This window comes from Syngnathus floridae, chromosome 1 (assembly GCF_059516105.1).
Source record: "Syngnathus floridae isolate MCC-2025c chromosome 1, RoL_Sflo_1.0, whole genome shotgun sequence".
Lineage (NCBI taxonomy): Eukaryota > Metazoa > Chordata > Actinopteri > Syngnathiformes > Syngnathidae > Syngnathus > Syngnathus floridae.
In genome coordinates, this window is record NC_142413.1 from 21,493,260 (window position 1) to 21,516,417 (window position 23,158).

Below are 23,158 nucleotides of genomic sequence, written 5' to 3' on the forward strand. Positions count from 1 at the left end.
GCCTGCAGTGCGCCCTTCTCCCAAATTGCCTTTGCTCACAGATTGTTCATGTGGAAAGGAGATGAAAGCACGTCTGATTCTTTAGCCTTTGCAGAAAGAAAGAAAAGAAAAAAAATTCAGTCCATTTCCCAGCTAATGTCACTCTCAATATGGTAATATTGAATGAGTACAGACCAGTAACTCAATTACTTATACTACTGTATATTACGACACATGTAGACAGGCAATATCACAATACAGAAAAATATTACTATTATTCTTCATATGTGTCTGCATGACTGTATTATACTGCTTGTCCGTGGCCTTACATATACGTATTCTTGCTTAACGGCTTCAATTTCAATGGCGACTGGGGAACAAAAAAGAGATGGCTACACTGCATTTTAGAAGGATTTTAGAAAAACTTTGATGCTCTGCAGATTGATGGGGTTGATCAATGAAAATCACGTAAATATACAGTGGAACTGAGATTTAATGGACCGGAACCAACAAACCCTGAATTCACCGGACAGAAATAGTGTCCAGTCTACTCAAAAGCCCCTTCTAAAGCAGCTATTTCATATTTATTTATTTAAAAGGGACAATACACATTAATCAACATTGTACAATGTAAATTGACCCAGTTTAGCTAAATTAACCTCATTTTCATTGGCAGTCCCTTGGGCAGATGTAAAAAACAAACAACAACCTAAAATGAGAAGCATTAAAATCAAACATCAATTTAGAAAAATATGCGTGCAGTCAATAGTATCACAAAAATTATATATTGTGTACGAGAGATTGTGCTCACAAGTCTGTCTCACTATTTCAGTTGTTTTCTTAAAACAATTTGATTTGCGTCTAAATATAAATTTGAGTCTGTTAGTTCCAGAAGCGGTCACAATTGGCCACAGCACCAGTAAACAGTGCTGCGGTGCCATCGACCGACAGGGACTGGTAACGTTTCCGAGTAGTACTGCTCTAGTAATATCCTTATTGTTTTGTTCGTTTGTTGTATGAATATTGAGATACTAAATTTTGTGCATATCACCAGCACTGATTAGAGCGAGGTTCCGCTGGAGATGAAAGTTTGAATCCTAGCTGGTGTTGTGTGGTTGCCACCATCCCACTGAGACATCAGATATCCTTTTGTGCTTACAATTGTCTTAATGCATCTTGTTTTGTGTTTGTAGTGTTTGAGATCTCACCATATTCTAAAATTGTTTTCCGGCCATCCTTTTCTTATTCTGTCCGCTCATCATGTTCGGGGTCACTGAGAGCTGGGGCCTATTCTAAATTCAAAATAAAAGTACATAGTATGGTACTTGCAGTATATTGTACATATATAGAATTAACATTGGGAATGATAAGATATGAAAAGGTAAGATTCCTTTGTTTGTTCCACACGAGGCAATACAATTTGCTTGTTTTAGAGTCTTGATTGTAGTTAACATCTTATTTCCTCAGGGATTCATACATAAAGTGCATCTTAATGACATAGTTATGGCATGAATGTGAGGCTAATTTCTTGCTGAAGCTTCAAGCAGTGACACCATTGTTGTTCATGCAGTTGGTGTTCGTCTAATCCCCAGAGGTTAGCCTGTTTCTTTTTCTTTACTTTCTTTTTTTTTTTTTTTTTTTTAATTTTCCCTCTACCTTGTTGATTCTTGTGATGTCCTCTCTGGGTATTGCTTCAGAGGATCACAGGCCATGGCTTAATGTTTTCTTGTTGCTGGATCACTTCATAGCTGCGAGGTAGCTCGCCGTTCCTCTCTTTGCAGAGAGAATGAATCAGTTGTTTGTTTTGCAACTCGGTCGATCCTCGGGGACCATCAGTCCCCTGTCGCTCAAGGGGTGAACAGGTGCGCTTGTTTACCCGTCTCTCGTTTGTTTGCCGTGGTTCTGTCCACTTTCCGACGATGACTTCATGAAGGGATTGCAAATGCAGACTGGGGCTCCAAGACGGATTAGAGTTAGATTTTTGAAAATCTGCGCATGTGTGCTGAATATTGATTTTTCTTTTCCTTAGGGTGTGTGCCTTTTTGGCCAGTGTGTGCTGTTTTAAACCACTGCTTTATATGTTGTAGTATCATTAGCTCGGAATGTCCTTGCACCTTTATTCTTACATTGCATCAAATGGCATTTCTCTCTTTTTGCCCCTGCCTATTTAAAAATGGTTTTAATCACACTTATTTCCTCCTGCCTTTCATTTTGTGGATTAGATACCTTAATTACAGTCAATATGGACTCTAAACTATCATTTTAAAGTAATGCTGTGTGAAAACGCTTATGTGTGAAATATATGCATTCAAGCCCACGTAAATGCATACATTGACAGGAATACATTGACCTTTTGCTTAAGGAACATAACGTATGCAAACACTCAAAGATGCTTCACTCCTATACTGCAAATTATTTAAGCATGGACAAGGTGAAGTGGCTGCAAAAACAAACACAACTGGAATTTATTAAAATGCATTTTACTGCACTGGGCTAAGATGAGCTCCTGTATTGAAATGGCTGTAATCAATATTTGCATAATAATCCCTTAAATGACAGTATAAAATCCCACCCAGAGAGAATTATCGCCCGGGTGCAGCTGCTCTCGGCTTTATGGAGCTTCGCAGCGCGCTTCGTGTCATTGTTTAAGCTGCACTGCTGCAACTGAAGTCTTTTCCGCCGGTTGAACTCTGGCTGTCATTTTGGGCCGCAGCAGGAAACTGTTCATAGTAAAAGAAATGAGGAAAAATCCACTTTTCACCTTCACCTGCAGGGCACAGTCACAGTGGAACATACAGCTTTGCAAGTGTCAGATGTTTCTTTTAGCAGCACATGAGACAGTGCAAAAGAAATGGAATCTAACAAGCACTGTAATGGCCCGAATAGAAGACGACCCTGATTATATGACGACCCCCTCTTTTTCAAGACACAAATTTGAAAAAAAGACTTTTTCAACACCAAATTTAATTTTTATACAGAAAATAATTACAGTACATCTGAAACAAATGATTATAACAATAAATTTGAGAGAAAAAGCATGTTATTCTGCCTCATTCAAATTATGAAAAAACTGTCTATCACATCTTAATATCTGAACATTTAGAAATGTAAACTAAAGTGCAATCACGTTTGTAAATTAATGGCTTCTAGTTTTTGAAATGTAAATAAACTAATCTACTGTGATAAAGCAACAAAATTGCAATAACTGCATTAACCATCAAAGTAAAGTCTAACTGTAACTGTAGTCTTGAAACAAATCCGAATAAGAAAAACCGTTGCAATAAAATAATGCAAACTGCTACCGCTATTTTTCTTCTTCGTGACAGGGGTTCGCTTTGGCCTGGGGAGTTAAGTTCAGCATTCGCTTTGAAGATATCTGGCGCCATCTAGCGTTGTGAATGGGTATAATGTCTAGACCCCGAATGTAAGACGACTCCCACTTTTTCAGTCTTATTTCAATGCAAAAAACACCGTCTTATATTCGGGCCAATACGGTATATTACTTGCTAAAATATAATAGATGCTGATTGGAATAATGCTGTAATACTGTCAAAATGTAAGTGCCTTAAGACGTATTATGCCCCCCTACCACACATACTATTTGAAACAGTGCCCAGGCCTCTTGAAATGTTTTCATTAAAATATCCAAAGAATTAAAGACATCATGTTTCTTGCCATGGTGAAATTGGCTTGTCGGATTTGTCCCGCGCAGTGTGCCATTCCACCCCGCATGCTGGATCTTGCTGGCTCGTTCCTGACAGCTTTTGGCCATCTCCTACTATTGGAAGCAGATTCCAGAGAGTGGAAAATAAGTGAGCGCTCTTGTTTACAGAGAATAAAAGCATTTTTAAGCCACATAAACACGTCGCCAATCAAGCTCCTCCGCCAACACTCTCCCAGAGCAATGTTAGTGTTGTTTCCAAGAAGCAAATAACAGAAATTCTATTTCATTATCTTCAATTGATTGCACGCACGTACACACACACTCACACACTTTGACACTTTATATGGATGTTGTTAGAATAGTAATAATAAGATTAATTATTAATATTATAGTTATTTTTGGGTGATGCCACCACAGAAGGGCACGAGCGATGCCAACAAAATAAAATATGACAATGACATCATGAAGGAAAGTAACGTTCATGACAAAAGCTGAACAGTACAGGTCACTGTCCCATCAAATGTGTGTGCATTGTTAAGTGAGTTGCGTGAAGTCTTTGCTGCTGTTTTTGATAGTTTTTTAAAAAAAAATTTTTAATACACTTAAATGACATTTAAGAAAACGAAAAGTAAAAATGCTTCTCAGAACTGAACTGTACTGTAGAGTTGATTTAAGTTGACCTTGGAATGCATAGGTGCAATATTCAATGAAATCATTTATCGCTTTCTGTGGGAAATTTTTTTTTCAAAAATGTGATTGAATCCAAGGAACTCAGAGGTTTCACTACATGCTGTGTGTCAATGACTCAACCCTCTTTTCACTCTTGCAGTGTATTTAAATTTGAATGAACGACCTACTAAGTGATGTACTATATATCTCAATAATGATCTCAGGTCATTGTGGAAAAGAGTAGATGCTTCTCCTGCAACACAGCGGAAAAATTGCACTTAACCTGGCCTTTGCATTGAAAAGCACTCGCATGAGCGTACAGTTTGCATATAGAACGCAGAAAAGATGCAATATTGATTGTACTCCACATCACCGTCATGGCTGGATAGGAAGATTACGGTTATTTGAAACTGTCTTCTCTGAAATGCAGAGGTTGTCATAGATACCTACCCCTCACCTGGGTCCTCAACCTTTTGGTGGAGAGGCCACAGTGTGTCGCAGACTGCTAATGGAAGTCAAGAGCCGAGTGACAAATGCACAAAGATTCTTATTAAGCTCAAGCAATTAGAACCAGGCCTGATGGGATATTAGCCTCTGACCATCTTAAATAGGATTTTCAATGCGCAAATTCTCACTGGAAATGGTATTGCTAGAAAAGCTTAAAATGCAAATTTCGGAGAGCTTCTGATGCCATGCTAGAAAAAAATTCAAAACTAAACTACTTTTCTTGTGTGTGTCACCATGTCATCACTCATTTAAAACTCAAGAGGAATCGATTAGCCAAATCATTGGTTCTTAAAAAAAAAAAAAAGTGTTTTTTGAGTTCTATCCCTACATGTAAAATGTGTGCTTTGGTTAGATATTGCAGGTGTTTATTGATCCTCGCCATATATTTGTCATTATTTGTTCAAGAATAGACACAACACACAAAACCTAATATAGCTATTTTTTTTAACGCCACTTTGGTTTTATGTGTACAGCTTTCCAATTCTGAAACAGCATGCTTAAAACAGTACTTTTAAAAAGTTATTGATGATTTAAAAATCTTAGAAATTGCAATACTCACTGGCAGAGCAAATTGTGGTGGCACACTGAAATACGCTTCTCGCGTAATTGTAAATTAAAATAACTTCTTAAAAATCCTGTGAGTAGCACAATTTCCATGTTTTATCCTTCAAACATTGGATCCTGATTACTCATTACACTTGTCTTTACACAATCGTAATAATGGTAAAGTCATGACACTTTCACAATTTCATATGTTTCTTTCCATTTGTTTTGCTGTCAGCTATCGTGTGAATGCAAAATGCAAAGCTGAATGTCAAAGACGGACCATTTGTAAAAGAACACTAAAAAAGAAAACAGTGCTAGTTTTCATGGATGAGGCATATTAAGTAATAGAAGAAAAATGTAATACATTAAAAAACTAATAGGAAATTCTGAAAACAGGTTTCAAATCATGAAACCTTACTTGGGACATAACGGTAAAGACATTTTGACATTAAACATTTGACAAATATTACTTCAGAATATATTTTTTCTTGAAAGCGATTATTACCATTTGAATGAAAACGACTTCCAATAATTTGCATATCAGTAAAAAAAAGGAAATTCAGCGCGGTAGGTTTTTACTGTTATTGATCTAATTATATGAAAATGGCCAATAAACAAATGATGAAGCCTCGAAACAGACCCACCCCAATAAAAGTAAACTGATAGAAATGACAACTTAAAAGCTAGTAAAAGGCATTAATACGATATTTATTGTTGGTGGCGCATCTGTGATTCCTAAACATCAGAATGCTGAGTGCACCTCTGGCTTATGACCCTGCCTCAACCATTAACACCCTGGCTTGTGCTGTTCAAAAGACTCCATCCTCTCCAGAGTTTTTAAAGGCCATTCTCCTTATTCGTGCGACATGACCTTCTGCTCGGCTGCCATAGAATCCAAGTGCGGCTTCACGGTCCATTAACCCCAAAGCAAGCAAACAACACTCACTGAAAGGCAAGACCTCGTCCTGCTGGAGGTGTACCGTTGCCGATGTCTTTGCAGAGCCTCCAGCATCATTAATGATGGCCGCTACCGCAAGTCCTCACATCCTCGCAATCTGTTTTCGCCTCCGCCATCTGGGGTAGGGGTTCACGAGCATCTGTGCTAAATCCAGTAGAATGCTAAACACCCGTTGACTTACAAAGGGAATCAAGACCGTTAAAGAGGCGGCCTGCCTCCCGCCATCGTGCTCATACACACACACAGCATTTGCCCCCCACCACCACCACAATTAGCGCGGGTCTTTGGACGTTACACTTTGGTATGTGAACGGATTTTTAGGAAAAAAAAACATTTCATTTCATTTTTACTTACTTAGGTTGGGAGGAACAGGAGTTGCCCTTACCCGCTGCTTTTAATGTACGTATATTCAATGTGGTATTAACTGAGCTGTATAGTATGTTCATTTAATGCAATGTGTGGTCTCTGTGAGGCATCGTAGTGTGCGGGCTTCAAGTTGCACTAGATGGCACAACATTTCACACATTGTCCCTTTAATTTGACTTTTTTTTTTTTAATTTTGCACTTGACAATTATTCCTTACTATTAAAAAGCTGAAACAAATAAGAACAGATTTTCTGCATAAAGAAAACCCTACTAACAAGCACACTCCAAAACCAATTATTGGGTTTAAAAAAACAAAAGTCAAAACAAAATAAAAGCTAATTATGATTGAATAAGTTGCACAAGTCATAATGATGGAAAAAGGTTTGAAATTATTTATCTGGGTCTCATTTTTTGGGATTTTAGCAGGGGTGTGTAGACATTTTAGAAGCAGTGCATTTATGCTTGGAAATGCTTTAGCGTGGAGTCTCAGTTGGTGTCAATTCAATTCTTGTGTTTAATCTGCATCCTCAGGTAACACCGTATTTCCCATCCAGACACGCCTACCACAAGCACTCACACTAAGATACACTCATATGCCTCTCACATCGATCCATTCAACAAGCAAGCATTAGCACTCGTTTGAATACTCCCCGACGTTTTTAGTCAGGATCGTAAGCGCATCTGAACAAATGCACACTTGCAACTTTCTGGTGTGCTTGGACGCACAAATGTGTCAGGAGTGTCAGGATGAAGATGGATATGTCTGCTTCTTGTTTTGTGGTTTTCTTCAAACTGGTTGGCCGCATGTATCTGCTGATGCATTGTGCCATATAATGAGGTCTTCTTCTCATCACAAATCATATGAATAATCTTGAATTTTCATTTTTTTTTTCCCTTTAGGCAATCAAGTTATATATGGAGCCTTCTCTTGGTTTTAATGACACTCCTCCCACACATGTATGTCATACATTCAAAGATAACTCTTAGAAAGACCGCTCTCTTTATTCAGCCTTTATTCATTCATGTAGAAAAGAAGACAACAGACCAATAACTGGAGTAAAATTTTGCACCCATTTTTATACATAACAGCGTTCTCATCATCACATCTGAGGGTGACATTTTTTTTTTTTTTCAAGGAATAAGGATTTCTACAGAGTGAAAGGTAGCCTCAGTGCTATTAAACAGAAACCTCAAAACAAGTGCAGACATGAAAAAATTAAATTAAAACAACACAGTAGCTTTGCCAATATCTCTACTCAACTGTTCTTCCTCCCTTAGAATATACCGTCAAGGGCATTTGGAAAGCACTTGGTGCCCTCCCAGCTGTCTTGTGTTGTATGTTGAAGTGCACAGTGTGGCGGTCAGCCTGTTGTCCCTGTTATCAAAACATCCCTTCGTGTGTCTTTGCTTCATGAAGGCTACCGAAACTGGACGATAGACCCTGAGTCAACTGCATCTTTCCAGCTAGTTCATCTCACACAAGATGGCAACTGAAATATCCGCTCGGTCAAAACAATCAGCAATTGTTTAATTTTTATCTATATTTTATTACATCTTAAGCAAGTGTTATGAAGTCGTTTTAACTAGAGTGGACCACATGCATCAGATCATATGCAATTGTGGAACCTTTTCAATTTTGCTTTTGCGCAAAGGAGTTGTAGGACCACACAGAAATGTAGGGATGGGAGGGTACCGATGATAAGGGCCGATAATGGTATTGGGTTACTTATACTTAAGTTATTTAGTCCTCCTCCACTGTAGTGGGCACTCTGCTGCTATATCGGCGAATCATCATTTGCTTCAGAAAGGTTTTTGCCAATATTTTTGCCAACATTGTGTTGAATGAAATTGTATATCTATAAAAAAATAGGTGAGGTAATGGTACTCGGTATCAGTGAGTATTCAAAAAGTGAATACTCATACCGGTATCGGTCTGAAAAAAAAGAGGTATCAAACATCCCTACAAAAACTAATTCAAAGGAATCCTACGAGATTGTTGTCATTGTTTAAGATATAATCTTCCAATGAGGGGTGATTTTAACAGGTTAAAAAATATTACAAATATTAACTGATAACTGGTTAACTTTTACCTTCCAATTATAGTTTTTTTTTTATTTTGAGTGTGGCCCTCATACTACTTTGTACCATTTTGAGCAATTGTCAGTTGTGAGATTGAATGTAACAGACAAAAAATTGAATTTTGTGTATGGCCGTATAACTGTTCAATATCCATAAATTTACCCAGAATTTGATTTAATTTGACATTTGTCTATGGCAGTATAAATACACCGTAGTTTAGGTTTAGACGTCACGTTCATTATAATGTTAATGAGTCCTTTTTGCCATTGTAATTACAACACTGTAGTTTCCATTTCCATCAGAATATTATGAGGGCATAAAACATTGCCGTTATTTAAACCAGTCTCAGTCGGCTAATTTGAGTTACTAAATTAAGGTTCCCAGATGCAGGAGTTGGTTTCTCTTTCATCATTAGTGAGAATGAGTTAATATTGAGAAATCATAGAAATTAGACTGCTGCTATATTTCTTCCTCATTTTCAGAATGGAAGACAAAATAACCTTTCTTCACATGTTGGTTATTTTACCATATACTATAATGTCATGTCCTTGAAAATATCTGTATTTAGCATCTCATTTCATACTAGGAACAAGAAGTCCACTGTGAACTGAAACTAATTGTCCTCAGAATAATTTGGAGAACTTGCCTTTTTGGTGTGCAGTAGTCACATTGATGGGGTGAGGTTCTGATGCACGTCACCTTTCTCCAAATGTCTAGCCATGTTTTAACTACACTTGCATTGTTCCAGAATCTTTTTAACTTGTCTTCTTCCTCTGTATTGTTACTGCTCCGACTTAAACCAACACAATTCTTTCAATCGCATTCCTAAAACATCAGCCTTCACTCTCTCTTTTTCCTCATGTTTGCTCTTTCCATCCATCCATCCATCCATCCATCCATCCATCCATCCATCCATCCATCCATCCATCCATCCATCCATCCATCCATCCATCCATCCATCCATCCATCCATCCATCCATCCATCCATCCATCCATCCATCCATCCATCCATCCATCCATCCATCCATCCATCCATCCATCCATCCATCCATCCATCCATCCATCCATCCATCCATCCATCCATCCATCCATCCATCCATCCATCCATCCATCCATCCATCCATCCATCCATCCATCCATCCATCCATCCCAATGGCTCTCCCTCTCCTCTCTCTCCCGCACTCATTAGTCTCTCCATGTGGTGGTTTGTGTCTCATGTCTTTGTCAGAACCGTTATCACTGCTGTCAGCTCCTTTGGCGAGAACAAAGTCGTCCTCCACTCACGGCACCACAAAAGACATGAGAGAAATGAAAGCGCCTCGGATAAAAACAAAGAGGCAGGAAGGAGGAACAATTAAATTGGGTGAAGTAATCCAGGGTAAAGGAGGGGGCGCTTGGAACAACTATTTTCATGTCAACCACGATTTACTGTCATCAGTGGATTATAACAGCCTTCAACTTCTTCCTCTGTCATCCCGTTATCGACACAGCAAAGAGAGTACGGTTGATCGGAAGATACGGGAGCTATCTATATACACATTAATTGGCTTTCCTGCGTAGTATAAATATATCTCCTTCTACATCACCTAAGCCTAGTATATCAACCTCAAATAAGTTACTGTGTATGAAGAACAGCAATTTTGAAAGACACAGATAGCCAAAAGAGAAAAATCCAACCATATATAAATAGCACTGAAAGAAGGGCCCACTGTAATGTGTTACAGAAGTAGAGTACAGTATAGCAGGACAATTACTTCTGTCACGCAATAGCAATATCCAAATCCACATGGCTGAAAACGGTCTCTTCTACTTAGCAAACATATCAGGCTTGAACCAGCTGAGGCACAAAGGGTACTTTGGAAACCAAGGACAAGATGGCCAGTGGCCGCAGGGTCGTCATCGTAAAATGGCGCCAGGCATTCAAGGCTCAGGAGTGCAGCCCTGTTTCATCACGTGTAGGCATAATCTATGTCGGGGATACCGCCCTCTCTGTAGCCACGGTTGGTACCATAAGTGACATGATGTTGGCTGGTTTGGCTAAGAATGGTGCCATTGAGGCTGCCGGCTCTGTGGTTGCTCCTGTACGTCCCGTTTGCATGGGAAGAAGAAGAAGAAGAAGAGGGGAATATGGTGTGGATGTAGGTGACATCCTCCAGCTTGGGCTGCAGTGGCTGGTGAGCCATGGCTGTCATCTGAAACCCTGCTGGAGGGGCTCTGATCTCTAAGATAGAATTGTCTTTCTTGGTGCCCGACTCTACATAGTCATCGTAATTTTTTGCTCCTCGGCCTCTGTTGTATGAATGAGAGTCCCCTGACTTGTAACTTGTTCTTTGTCCATACCAGCAAAAAATACCAAAGATGAGTAGTAGGCTTACTAACGCTGTGGCTCCCCCAATGATCCCTGCCAATGGCAAGGCTGATAGCTCAGAGTCTTGTGTGTCCTTATCCGACCCCTCTCCCCTGGAGTTCACCACGGCCTCTCCAGTTTCTATCTGAGCACAGGCTGGAGTAGAATCTTTATTGTTCATTTCAACACTGCCAACGCGAGCCGTCCCCATGTTGGAGCCGAGAAAGGTCTCCTGTCGTAATGGCAGCAGGCAAATGAGGTAATGTGAACGGGGTGTGAGTTGGGTAAGATGGTACTGCCTTCTCTCTCCAGGAACAAGAGTCTCTGTGATAGAACCGAGTGCCGCACTGGTACCTAACCTCAGCCATGACAAACGGAACGAGGGCGCCGGCTGTGGGCACAACCAGCTGACCAGAACGCTGTCCGCAGATAGAGCTTTCACAGTCAACTCCAGGGCTCCTCCGGTTACATGCCCCTCTCCCCCTGCAGGCAGAGGCATAACTAGGCCCGGCCGCTTAGCTCGGAGTGTGAAGAGGGAACCTTGCGTGGGGACCAGCAAAGAGCTAGTGGTGGTGCTGCCATAGGGAACAGCTTTCCCGTCCCCTCCAACGCTGTCATCACCTCCTCCGTTCTTTTCTGATGGGTTTACCCCAACACCAGTGGCCGGACCAGCTGGAGGTCCTTCACACTGTTCCATTAGATAGGTAAGGTCTTTAAGAGACTGGCCCTTCACTGCCTCAGGTCCCTGACAGGTCAAACCCCTGACTGTTACAGCAGAGCCCCAGCTATGAAGCCATGCATGGAGCCAGCGAAGGCTGCAACTACAGTACCAGGGGTTTCCTCGTAGCAGCAGCAACTCCAAACTATCTGCGTCCTTGAAAAGCCCCCGAGGGAGACTAGTCAGATTGTTTCCCGATAGGTCTAGCTTCTGTAGCCTTCGCATTCCGTCCAGAGCCCCTCGCGGTATGTGAGTCATCCCGTTGTCCTGTAAATGGAGTCGAATGAGATGCGATGACGGTAGGTTGACCGGTGGAGACTGCATGGCATTTCGGACTAGTGATAGCTCTGTCAGATTGGAAAGGCGGGAAAAGGTGTCATCTGCAATGCGTGTGTTGGCTAGCAGGTTCCCGTCTAGGACCAAGCGACGTAAGGAGGAGAGACCTCGGAAGGCATGTGTGGGGATGGTGTTGATTCGGTTGTCGTCTAATCGCAGCTCCTCCAAGGACGCAGGCAATCCCGCAGGGATGCTTGACAAGTGGTTCCGAGAGAGAAACAGCAGTCTGAGCCGTGGAGTCCCAGAGAAAGCGCGCTCCTGGATGCTAACTGTAGATATTGAATTGTCATCCAAGTGTAGACGCTCCAGTAGTGGTAACTTGGCCAAAGATGATCGTGGTAACGTTCGTATGTTGTTATCCTGCAAATGCAGCTCTCGTAATGAAGGTGGAAGGTGTATAGGGAATTCATCCAACTGGTTAGCATACAGGTAAATCACTCGTATGGAAGTGCTGCGCTCCAGTGACGGAGGCAGGCCGGCATTACTCAGTCGGTTGCTTTGCAGGTAGAGGATGGCAGCCGTCAACGGTAGAGGAGGAATTAGACTGAGTCCGCGGTCGTTGCAGTAGACAAAACCCTCATCGCAACGGCAGACTGAGGGACAGACAATTCCTTCTTCTCCCTCACCCGTCTCCAAGGCGATTGCAGCTGCTGCCAGTTCCAGCACCTCAGCCAATAAGGTGAGGCATAGCAGGAGCAGGAAGAGCCAATCGCGAAGCTCCGCAAGACTTTCAGTTGCCATGTTGGTGCCCAGCTCCTGATGGAAGAAACAAAAGAAACTTTTTTAAAACTACTGCCAAAGCTCAGTGAGGAGTGGACTGTATTTACTATATTATGTTCACGCAAAGCCGATTTCTTGCTCATTGCTCCACGCAGTGTATAAAAAGTAAAGTTTACGAATGAAAATACAATCCCAATTAAACGGAAACCTCTCCGAATAGCATTTTCAGTGACCTATAAAGAGACTTGTGCGCATCTTAACAGCCAAAACACGATCAAGAATAGACGTTTTTAGTCCATGATTTGCCTTTCACTCTTGAACCGCTTGACGTGAATGCGGTCAACTGTTACTAAATGCAAAGTTTTTCCTCTTACTTCAGTAGATCTGGGGATTGAATCGTGAAACATACTTTGGAGAGCCCGTCCATTATTATTTGGGTCAGCACAACCGAGCACAAGACAAATGGGCAATTTAACGCAGAGAGAGCTGTGTGGTAGAGTGATTGGCTGAAGAAGATTACGAGAATCAGGGAAACCAAATGGATGACAGGGATGGAGAAAATTGGACAGTGACAGAGATTAACTGAAATGGAGTGACTGACATGAAACTAAAATGGCAAAATGATTGGGAGTAGGAAATCCGATTAATTGCACACATTTCTGTTGATAGCTGTGAAGACAACAGGCGTAATAACCTCGGTGTGACAGCGCTGCATTAAACCCCCCAATGAAATGAAGCAATCGAAATGCTGAATCCCTTCATACTTGGAGAAATGCCCACACATACTAAAGAAGCAATCATAAAGCACTCACAAACCATTGTCTCAATAAAAGCCGGCATCCTTAATGCACATCTTGTCTTGGTTTTTCTATTGTTTGTGAAATGTCTTTGAATTATTCAGGCTTGAAATTTCCTCAAATTTAGAGGGTAGAATCTTCCTCCAACTGCCTATATTTTTATTTGCTTGTATGCCAGTACGCACCAATATATTTAACATGAAAACATACAAATAATTGTCTGCTCTCAATTTCACTCGCTGTGAGTGAACTATTTTTAGTACTTGAATAACGCACAGTGGTGAAATTTGTGTTGATTACACTGTGGCCTCGACTCATTTGATTCCCTTCTTTTTCTTTTGCCTGTGGCTATATTTTTTTTCCGACATGATTTGACAGCACGTTTGACAAACAAATCCTCTCAAGGCAAGTATTTTTTTCCTTTCCTCTCTGTGCAAATGCGCCCGTGTGCATGCGCGAGGATACAAACTCCAACTTGCTAGATGCAAACTAGCCCCTTAGCTGCAGTCAAAATCCATGCAAAGTGAACAAGACATGGCAACAATAGAACGGACCGAAAGGTTTGGGGATTTGTCGAGGAGGAGAAGGGACAAATTAAAATGAGGAAAGGAGACGGATGGAAAGCTGCTCTGTCAGTCACAGGTGGAGAGAGGCAACGGTAGTAAAGAAAAGCAAGACAAAAAGCCTTATTATTATAAAAACAAGCAGGATTGAGTCTGAAACCCAATTTTCTGCTGAGCTTAATTAACTAGATAATGTCGGACTGCATCCATGTGAAAATGGCAGGAAAGTTGGTCACAAATGTCCCCCTGAATATGGGGTGGCCAGATTGATGTAGCCCCGCCCTGGTCGTTGTGCCCATTTGTGCTCCTTTTTGTAAAAAAAAATCAACCACCATTACTTTTGACGGAAGCTGGTACGCAATAACCCCAAAAAAAACCAACAGTCTGTATGCTGGGTAGTTTGGTATTGACCCAATATTTTTTTTTTCTGCTCCTTTTCTTCCCCCTTCCAAACGTAATTTCAAGTTTCCATTTTAGCATTCTAAGCGTTGCCAGCATTTAAAAGGAAAATATCGGCACAAAAGAGACTCTCAAGGTATACAGACATTGGGAACGGTCTACGAATATCAATAAGCTTATACAACACTATAACGCTTCTCCTTTTTGAGCTTTACTTTCTTTCCCTAACACATCCTAAGAATGACCCTCGGAATTATGCTATTTACACATTTTTTTCTTTCACAGCAAATCAGTTTTCATTTGCCCGCTCCAATTCATTTCTACCTCTGGCATATTTCTCATGTGTCGCCCTTTGTCGGTTGAATTGGCCACGCATACTCAGATTCAATCAATCAACTCGTTTATATATTTGGCCCAGCTATAATCTCTCCTTTAGTTTCATTTCCCTAATTTATCTGAAGAACTTGATAAATGAAGTGGTTGAGTTTTTTTTTTTTTTGCAGATGACACGTACTTGGTTCCATGTCAATATGCTATTAATAGTAGGTTGTGATTGGACCATTCAAGAGCTCCTTAGAAAATAAACGAATAGGATTTTATCTCCTTATTTTTTGCCCTCATCTGTCTTACTTTTCTGTTTTCCTCACATCCCTTCATTTATCTGTATTTCCTCCAGTTTCTGCCCACAATCCCAAAAGGTGCATTGTATGTTTATTGGAGAAAATTGTCCAAATGTCTAACTGTTAGTGATGGCAACATCCCATTTACAAAGTGGATGGATGAAATCACTTCTGAGATAAAACCTTTTTTCAGTTTTCAGATCGTTGGACGCAAGATGTGGTGTGTGTGTGCGTGTGTGTGTAAGAGGATGACACAGAATGTAAGAGGTCTTATCGACCTTAGGTATGATTGCTTGGGGCTTGCTAACCTGTTCAGTCCGTGCCTTTCACTTCTGCCGCAGTCGTGTTTCTCGTTGAGGAAATGGTTGAAAGGAGATTTGTTTGAGCGACTGAGGATGTCACTGTCGGTCTCTGCGCTCCGTCTTCCTGGAGTTGTTTAGATGTATAGTTTAGTTCCTTGGGGAAATGGGATGTTCCTCAGCTTGGACAAATGATGATAGGGATAATGATAGTCTTTACTGCAGGGCTCTAGTAGCAACACCAGCATGGCTTAGGGCCACCACATTTGTGTGCTGTGTTTTTTTACTGCCAGGCTCTCTCACTGTATCTGTGAATAAGAGGGTTGTTAGGCCTGCCAACTCAAGTCATCTTCACCAAGCGTCCAGAGGCCTAATTCAGAAAACACTCCTCTAACACCAAAAGATGACAGTTTGGCCAGACAGTCCCAAGATCAGTGTTAGGCACGAGTGTCCTCAGAAGTCAAAGACATTCCTGGATGTTTGCGTTAGCTGTGGGTCATGCAAAAACAAAATTGTGTTGGACCACACACCCTTTTCAAGTTGTCCTCTGGTTTTACTTTGCGAGCTAAGCAACGATAAGTGTCCTGAAAAATCCTCTTGAAGGAGTTTCAATTCAGTTCAGTCATGTACAGATTATTTTTTGATGCCTCGCACAAAATGTTATTTTGAATTCCTTTCCCTTCAGCTACAGCCTCGCTGTTAAAAGTAGTCCACTCTATTCATGGTTTTGATGGCCAGTCCAGGGCGAAGAGTCTCCCGCCGGTCGCTAGAATTGTTCTTCTGTGTATGCTGAAGGTGCACTTCACTGATGCTTGCTTCAGCAGCTTGCTATGATGCCTGGAAGGACAGAGAAGAACACGCTATTTACACTTCTTGTTTGAAATCTTATGTTTGAGAGCTCGTTCCACACATACAACTAATGCAGTTGATGTTGATTGTTCGTTGTTTTCCGACACGGACAAAGGATAGAGTCGGGATTAGTGATTCAGTGTTCTCATTCACATCAAATGTCAGGCTTTGTTAATCCCAATCATTCAATTAAATATCTATTCTTAGCCTGATATCTTCTTAAAAATACTGCAAACAAGAGTGAAAACATTATCTGAAGTCTTGTGTGCAGTTCAGCCTGAACACAAAGCAACCAAGAGAAAGTCTGAGTGAATCCAATTTAATTAGTGAGACACGGCTGTGTGATGAGGATGCATAAATGTCAGCCTTTTGCATTGGTTCCGGGCCAGTTCATTAACTGCAGTTTAGGGGAAGATCAAACTAAAACTGTTGGACACAGGAGCTTTCAATATTTCTGGCTCATGACACTCATTAAATGTCGCGATGCCTGCTTGCACTCCCAGTCACTTGCTGCTAATATTGCAGTGTATCTTGCACAAATTAGGTTTTGAGTGAAGAACGTCATCCTTTCACAATGCAAAAGCACTAATGCAATATTCAACTGGTTTAAAACCAACACGATTTAAGTCTTTACTTTTCTTGTCAGATATGTTAAATAATAAGAATCAAGAAATTAGTTGCCACGGTAAATGAGGACAACAAGAGAAAACAAAAAATGTTAGCAAGTTTCCATCCTAAAACAATATGCAAAATAATTATCACCCTTTGATTATGTAGTGAAAGTAGAAATAAAGTACATTGTGGAAATACTTCCTGAAGGTCAACCCTATGCAGCGCATAATTCCCAGTGAGCATAAATATCCCATTAAGAAAACCTTGCTTTATAGCTGTGCATAGATCTTTTTTTAAAATTATTATTTAAACAAAGCAATAGAGCTTTCATTAAGCACCACTTGCTAAGTGTTTGTACCTTGAGTGCAAAATTAAGGTCCCAGGTGAACACTGGCTGGAGCAAGACAAAAGTCCTCATCAGGAATACAGAGTGTACAGAGACAAACTCATCAAGGCCATTAACTGCTCCGCTGCGTTCGCTCGCTTTTTCACTCCATCCCGGAATAAGTAGACTACATAACCAACTGGGACATTATCGTGCTGTTTGCTTAAACACAAATAGAGACAAATAAAGCTGTTCTCGTTTTCATGGGAGCCAAATGCTTAGAGGAACTTGGTCAGCGGCCTTACGTATATCTGATATTGATATTTTCATCCTTAAACCTAACTGGATGAAAAAAGTGGCACTTTTTAGAGTGGCAGTTCAAGTTGTGTGTGATGTGGTGAATTGTTCTTTTTATAAAACAACCCTGGGGCGAGGTCTCATTTGTGACGACTGATTTATATTGTGTGCACAGAGCATGGTGAACATGTGTAAGGAAAACCGCTCGACCTGAAACGGAATGCGGAACTACGGATGGCTGCAAAGCACGTCCACTTGTTGACTGGATTTGGAGTCATGAGACGATGTCAATAATCACAGATGGAGCTTTGTGTTTTGCACCCCTTGTGCATTACAAACTGTCAAAACCATCCAAGTTGTCCAGCCATCAATCATCCAAATCAATACTTCGAACAACTCAGTCTCCCGATGTACTTTAGAGGCCAAAATTTCAAAAATTGAAAATACCAAAGGTTGTGCAGTTCGGACTTGATCCTCTCGTTGTTAGGATGAACAGACAATCAATCTGATGAGTTTTCCCCTTGTAGAAGAAGTCGACCTTTGGGTATTCTTTAGGGGTACTGTGGTGTGGTAGGTCAATGATATGCAAAATGTGCTGAGGAAGACAGCGTTTACAGGCCTCTGATTAGGCACATGGGCCCTCCAAAGGTCCATAAATATGATAAATAAAGCAAAAATTACTCTGAGATCCCTAATCTACAACATACTTCTATGTCTTCCTGAAACTGTATTAATAATGGTGGACCATTTAGATCCTTCATTTAAATCAAGAAAAGTGTTTGAAATGTGAGATGAAGTGGGGAGAACATGTAAACTCTTCACAGAAAGGCCGGAGCCCAGAATACGATACTGTACTACACTGTAAAATGACCTTAATCAAGATTTCTGATTGTGGCAGTCGATTATTTTTCTTTTGTTTGTCTCTAAATCCGTAGCAGTTGGAGGTTGCTCACTGCTCTGGAATGACCTTAGCTAATCCACTGTATAAATGATCACTGAGGGGGTTCTAATGACCTCCATTTGCCACGCATGAACCGCAAATGCCACCTTCAGTGAAACGAACAGTCACTTTTGTGCCAGACAATACGCAGAGCTTTAGGCAGTGTGAATCAGACAAGGGCTTTGGAAGGTAAAAACAAAGAATTTGGGTAGAAGTGAAAACAACGTTGCACTGGAAAGGATTCTCTGACACTTTGGTGTCATATCACGCTGCAAGTGGTAACTCGAGGCTTTTGTTGAAGATATATTGCATATTATCAAATAGACTCGTATATAAATCTCTTTTCTCATGCAGTAGAGGGTAAAAGGTGAAATCAAGTTCTTTTTCTTGAAAACCTCACTGCCATTCTACACTGACTAAAAGGCAGATATTTGTATTCAGTTCATGATAAAAAAAAAAAAAAAGAATGGCTCTAGATTGGACCAGTTGAGGTATTACAGGAAGATAGCTTTTGTCACTTGTTCTGGTATTAAAATGCTGCAAACAATGATAGGCCTGAAGGAAAAGGAAAGACATTACTCCCCTTTGTGACATTTATTTGCTTGGATTTTACTGAGCAATAGTAGGAGAATAAAAAAAAAGGGAGCTATGCGCTATTTTTAACAAGTGTTGCTGGTAATATCTTCTCAGACTGATCAATCTTCACTGGTAACCCCACCACTCCCTCTCTTAACTTGTTTTGTCCTGTAAAAAACGAGAGAGCATCTCATTGCTGAAGGGGACACAAATCACTCTGCTTGTGTGTGACAGTCCATGGAACCATCCTTTGTTGTTCCCTATTCCTTGCCTAGCACAATTATGACACCTAAGAACAACATGGAGACACATGGTTGTTCTTGAAATGGGAAATCCCAAATTTTGGTCATTCTCTCTCAATTTGATTGTATGCGAATCTGCAGTAACATTACTAATCGTTTTCTACAAACATTCAACTTGAGAGCTTCAACCAGAAGTCAAAATGTTCACCTAATCTAATCATCTAAGGTGCCAATTTTCAGGGTAACCCATGAAAGGAATTCTTACACATTTCAAAGAATCACAGAGCATTACTAACACAGCAAGGTCCCAATTATGCGACTTTACACAGATCTGATGAGCTGTATCAAATTGGCAGTTATTTAGTGTTTTATGCAAGATTGGTTGTAAAAAATTGTAATGTCATATTTCTTGGATTTATCAAATTACTCAGAGGACTATCTTCCACTCAAGACAGTTGCTTCTACCAGCCTTCCCTTTTTCTATAGTGTAAGCTCCTCTAGATGACCTTCTATTTGCATTTGTGCAGCTTTGGAACATTTTAATAGACAGTGGCGGGGAAATTAACTGTATCAAATCTCAATTTCCATCAAAGCTTCGCTCCATCAGGCTGTTGTGAAAAATAGAGAGTAAAGAAAAGTGACAGCTGTGATACTTGGCAATGTGCTCGCTCTGTAGGGAGCACGGAGACAGGAAGTGAGGGGAGTCGAAGCTAGGGATTAATAGTGGGACCGAATTGTGAGCACTTTGTAATCCTGGGGCTGTCTAACCTCGGTGTTAGCGAGGTTGATGAGCATGCGTCCCCGCTGACACGCACTCTCTCCACATTCACTCTGCTGAATATTAAAATGGGGAGGAGAATTCCTCGGAGCCCCATTGTCAGGCGGGCTTATTATTCTCTCCTGGCCTTTGGCTCGCAACGCATCTGTGTGTTTTTAGTATTAATGCGCAAATGGGTGTCTGCAATGTGTGCTTATGCATATAACGGCCGCATCTTCGCAGCATGTGGCGGCCGTCCGCAGCCGAGCGGCAGTTAAGGACGGCAGTCAGGGTGATGGGTGGGGCATTGGCGGCCCGGCGTGGACCATAAAGACGAGCGGCTCGAGAGCAATCGAAGCAGCCGTCCGGGCCAAATGCTGGCAATTATTTCACCTGGAGGCGCCATCTCTTAAAATGAACACTCTCATTAAAATTGGCCATGTGTGCTCACTGCGCACACGTGTGCGCATTTAAATGCATGCTTGCAGTTTAGCAAAGTCTTTGGCAGCACAGATGTTCGTCTTGCAAACATAACAGTGTGTGTGTGTCAGAGTCTATTTGAAAAGATTTCGATTAGGGTGGTATGAAATACGATACATACAGGGGAAAATCAAGTGGATACATTTGGTATTAAAATACAAAGAATGCTGATTCCAATTGACATGCCTTCATAACATTTAGCTCTTGGTGTAAAAGAGTATTTCTGTCATGAAAGGCTTAGTGGTGACCCATGAAAAAAGGTTAATTGCTTGTATTAGCTTTTGATTGCACTGGAAAATTATATTTCATAATAGTTATTCCAATTCTGTAATTATATGCTTGGTGTGAAAGTTTTCTCTTGTTCAGTTACATGGATATTAGTCATGAGCATAAGAACTGATGCGTTGATAGCCGTCATTTCAAATGATGACATTTATGTATAAATTGATTGTTAAATACTAATAGCATCTGAAAGCAATTGAGGGGAATGGAATTGAATTCAATCAGACCTAGTTGGACCTGAAGAGCATGACAAAGCAACACTGGCATGGAAATAGGAGTTCACAACCTTCCGAGTCTTCTCTCAATTGTAACCTACCCTTAAATCAGTTTGCACATGCTAGCAAATACCTCTACATATTTCTTTACAAAAACAAGTAAACTGTGTTTACTTCTTTTTCATGCCATGTGAAGAGAACCTGATCCTTAATTCATAAATCTCACTACATCTATTGCTATCTTACATATTGTTGTCATTATACAAGCGGTTCAAATAATGAACACATGAATGGATTATAATAAATATTATGAAAATCTGATGTGCTGGAGAAAGAACAGGGCAGATTTGGAATCAACATGTAAAACTCATCTAGGAAAGTTAACAAGCATTGCTAATGAAAAAAAGAGTTTGAAATTATATCTTGTTTTTGCGATGCTCCTCTACAGCCTATTTATTCTTATAGAAAAGCAAAACATGGAGAGAGTCCTTGTTCCTGAAATGTTCTGGTATAGTCATTGAACAGGGTGAAGGATCATTTCTTGACAATTGCAACATGTTTCTGTGGTTGAATGAAAACGTCCTGTCCATTGCATGTGAAGATTCAAAACCTAATTCAGAGTCACATTTTTCCATTGCAGCAGGACAGTAGTGGCGCTCAATTGCTTGGTGTGCAGTGTATTTTTCTTCCACAATCATCCACTATAGAAAGTCCGATTACCCGTTGGGGACAACATGCAAACTCCACACAAAAAAACAAAGTCAGGATTTCAACTTGAAACCTCAGAACTTGTTCTGCCTCGTAATCAATTGCTCAAAAAACAAGTATCAATGTATCAACCCTTCCCGAGTTATCTAAAATGTTCAGTGTGAATAAAACATTGTGCCCTGGAAAAATATCTGATTAATTCATTGAATTAATTTATTTTCCTCATGATTGTCCAATTTACATACGTTATACCAAGTTGTCGTTAGTTACACTGTATTGCAAGTAACTTTGCAATAACTACCGTACATTTCACAACAACGACTGTATGTTGGTGTTTCTGGATTTCTACGTGTGTGTGTGTGTGTGTGTGTGTGTGTGTGTGCGACTGTTTAACTAACCCGCACACGTAACATTCCCATCTCTGCCTCCCTCTTTCTCATTTATGGAGCAGGCGGCAAAGTGAAGGAGTTGTAGGGGATGGGGGAGCGCGAATGAGAAAACCAGTTAAATGTGAAGCAAGAGAGGGAGGATGAGATGGTGAAATAGGGGAGGGAAAGGAGGTAGGGTGGTTGCAAAGGTGCATGCAGGGAAAAATTAAGTCTGGTTGGAGTAAAATGGGGAGTCGGGGGAGGACGAGAGCAAGAAGAGCCTGGCAAGAGGCGAGATAGAGGCAGAGGCGGCAAGATGGGGGCGCGAGAAGGAAAAGAGGCGGAGGAGGAGGAGGCGGCAGATTTATGAAGCCATTGGAATGTAATTTGGAGGCAGAAATCACTGTCAGCCTGTGCGAGGTTTAAAGTCGCTGAAGCCTGAATGCAGGGCCCCGCCTCCATGTGTGTGCGTGGCAGCCGGCATAGACAAATGGCTCGCAAATGCGATGCACAACAACGCCACAAAAGCTCTGACCTGCAGCTACTTGTCTTTCATGGCAAACGCGTGAGCATGTGCGTGCCCGCTGCTCGTCCATGCAGGAGCGATGCGACAACATGGCATCGGAACATAACCCAACATTCATATTTCGCAGCTCATATTTCATCCATGCTTGAAAACACAGATAGACACGCATACATGCAGTCAGTCTTGCCAGCCTACGAGGGCCCGGCTGAGTCAGTCGAGGGTGTCGGCATGGACAGAATGAAGGTTGGGTGCTGGTTTGGCCTGGAGTCGGGGTGGCACTGAGCGAAAGAGTGACAGGAAGGTAGAGGTGTGAAATGGAAATGAGAGTGAGAGATTCTTAAAGCGGAAGTCAACCCAAGATGTCAAAACTTCTTGTTTAAAGTTGGCATATTTACTTAACAGCAGTTTTTAGTC

At 41.0% G+C, this 23,158-nt stretch overlaps 2 protein-coding genes across 12 annotated transcripts in view; one reads left to right on the forward strand and one right to left on the reverse strand.

Annotated features, from left to right (window-relative positions):
* macrod1 (mono-ADP ribosylhydrolase 1) overlaps positions 1–23,158 on the forward strand; it is a 123,591-nt gene that overhangs the window by 17,364 nt on the left and 83,069 nt on the right. The window lies entirely within an intron of this gene.
* Positions 9,838–23,158, reverse strand: part of flrt1b (fibronectin leucine rich transmembrane protein 1b) — a 38,928-nt gene continuing 25,607 nt past the window's right edge. For all 3 annotated transcript variants that reach the window (XM_088386143.1, XM_088386123.1, XM_088386134.1), the window contains 2 exons: positions 15,577–16,404; positions 9,838–12,925 (listed from right to left, as the gene is read on the reverse strand). In XM_088386143.1, the coding sequence (XP_088242269.1) occupies positions 10,718–12,910 (2,193 nt within the window). In that variant the 5' untranslated portion in view covers positions 12,911–12,925; positions 15,577–16,404 and the 3' untranslated portion in view covers positions 9,838–10,717. The remainder of the gene's footprint in view (positions 12,926–15,576; positions 16,405–23,158) is intronic.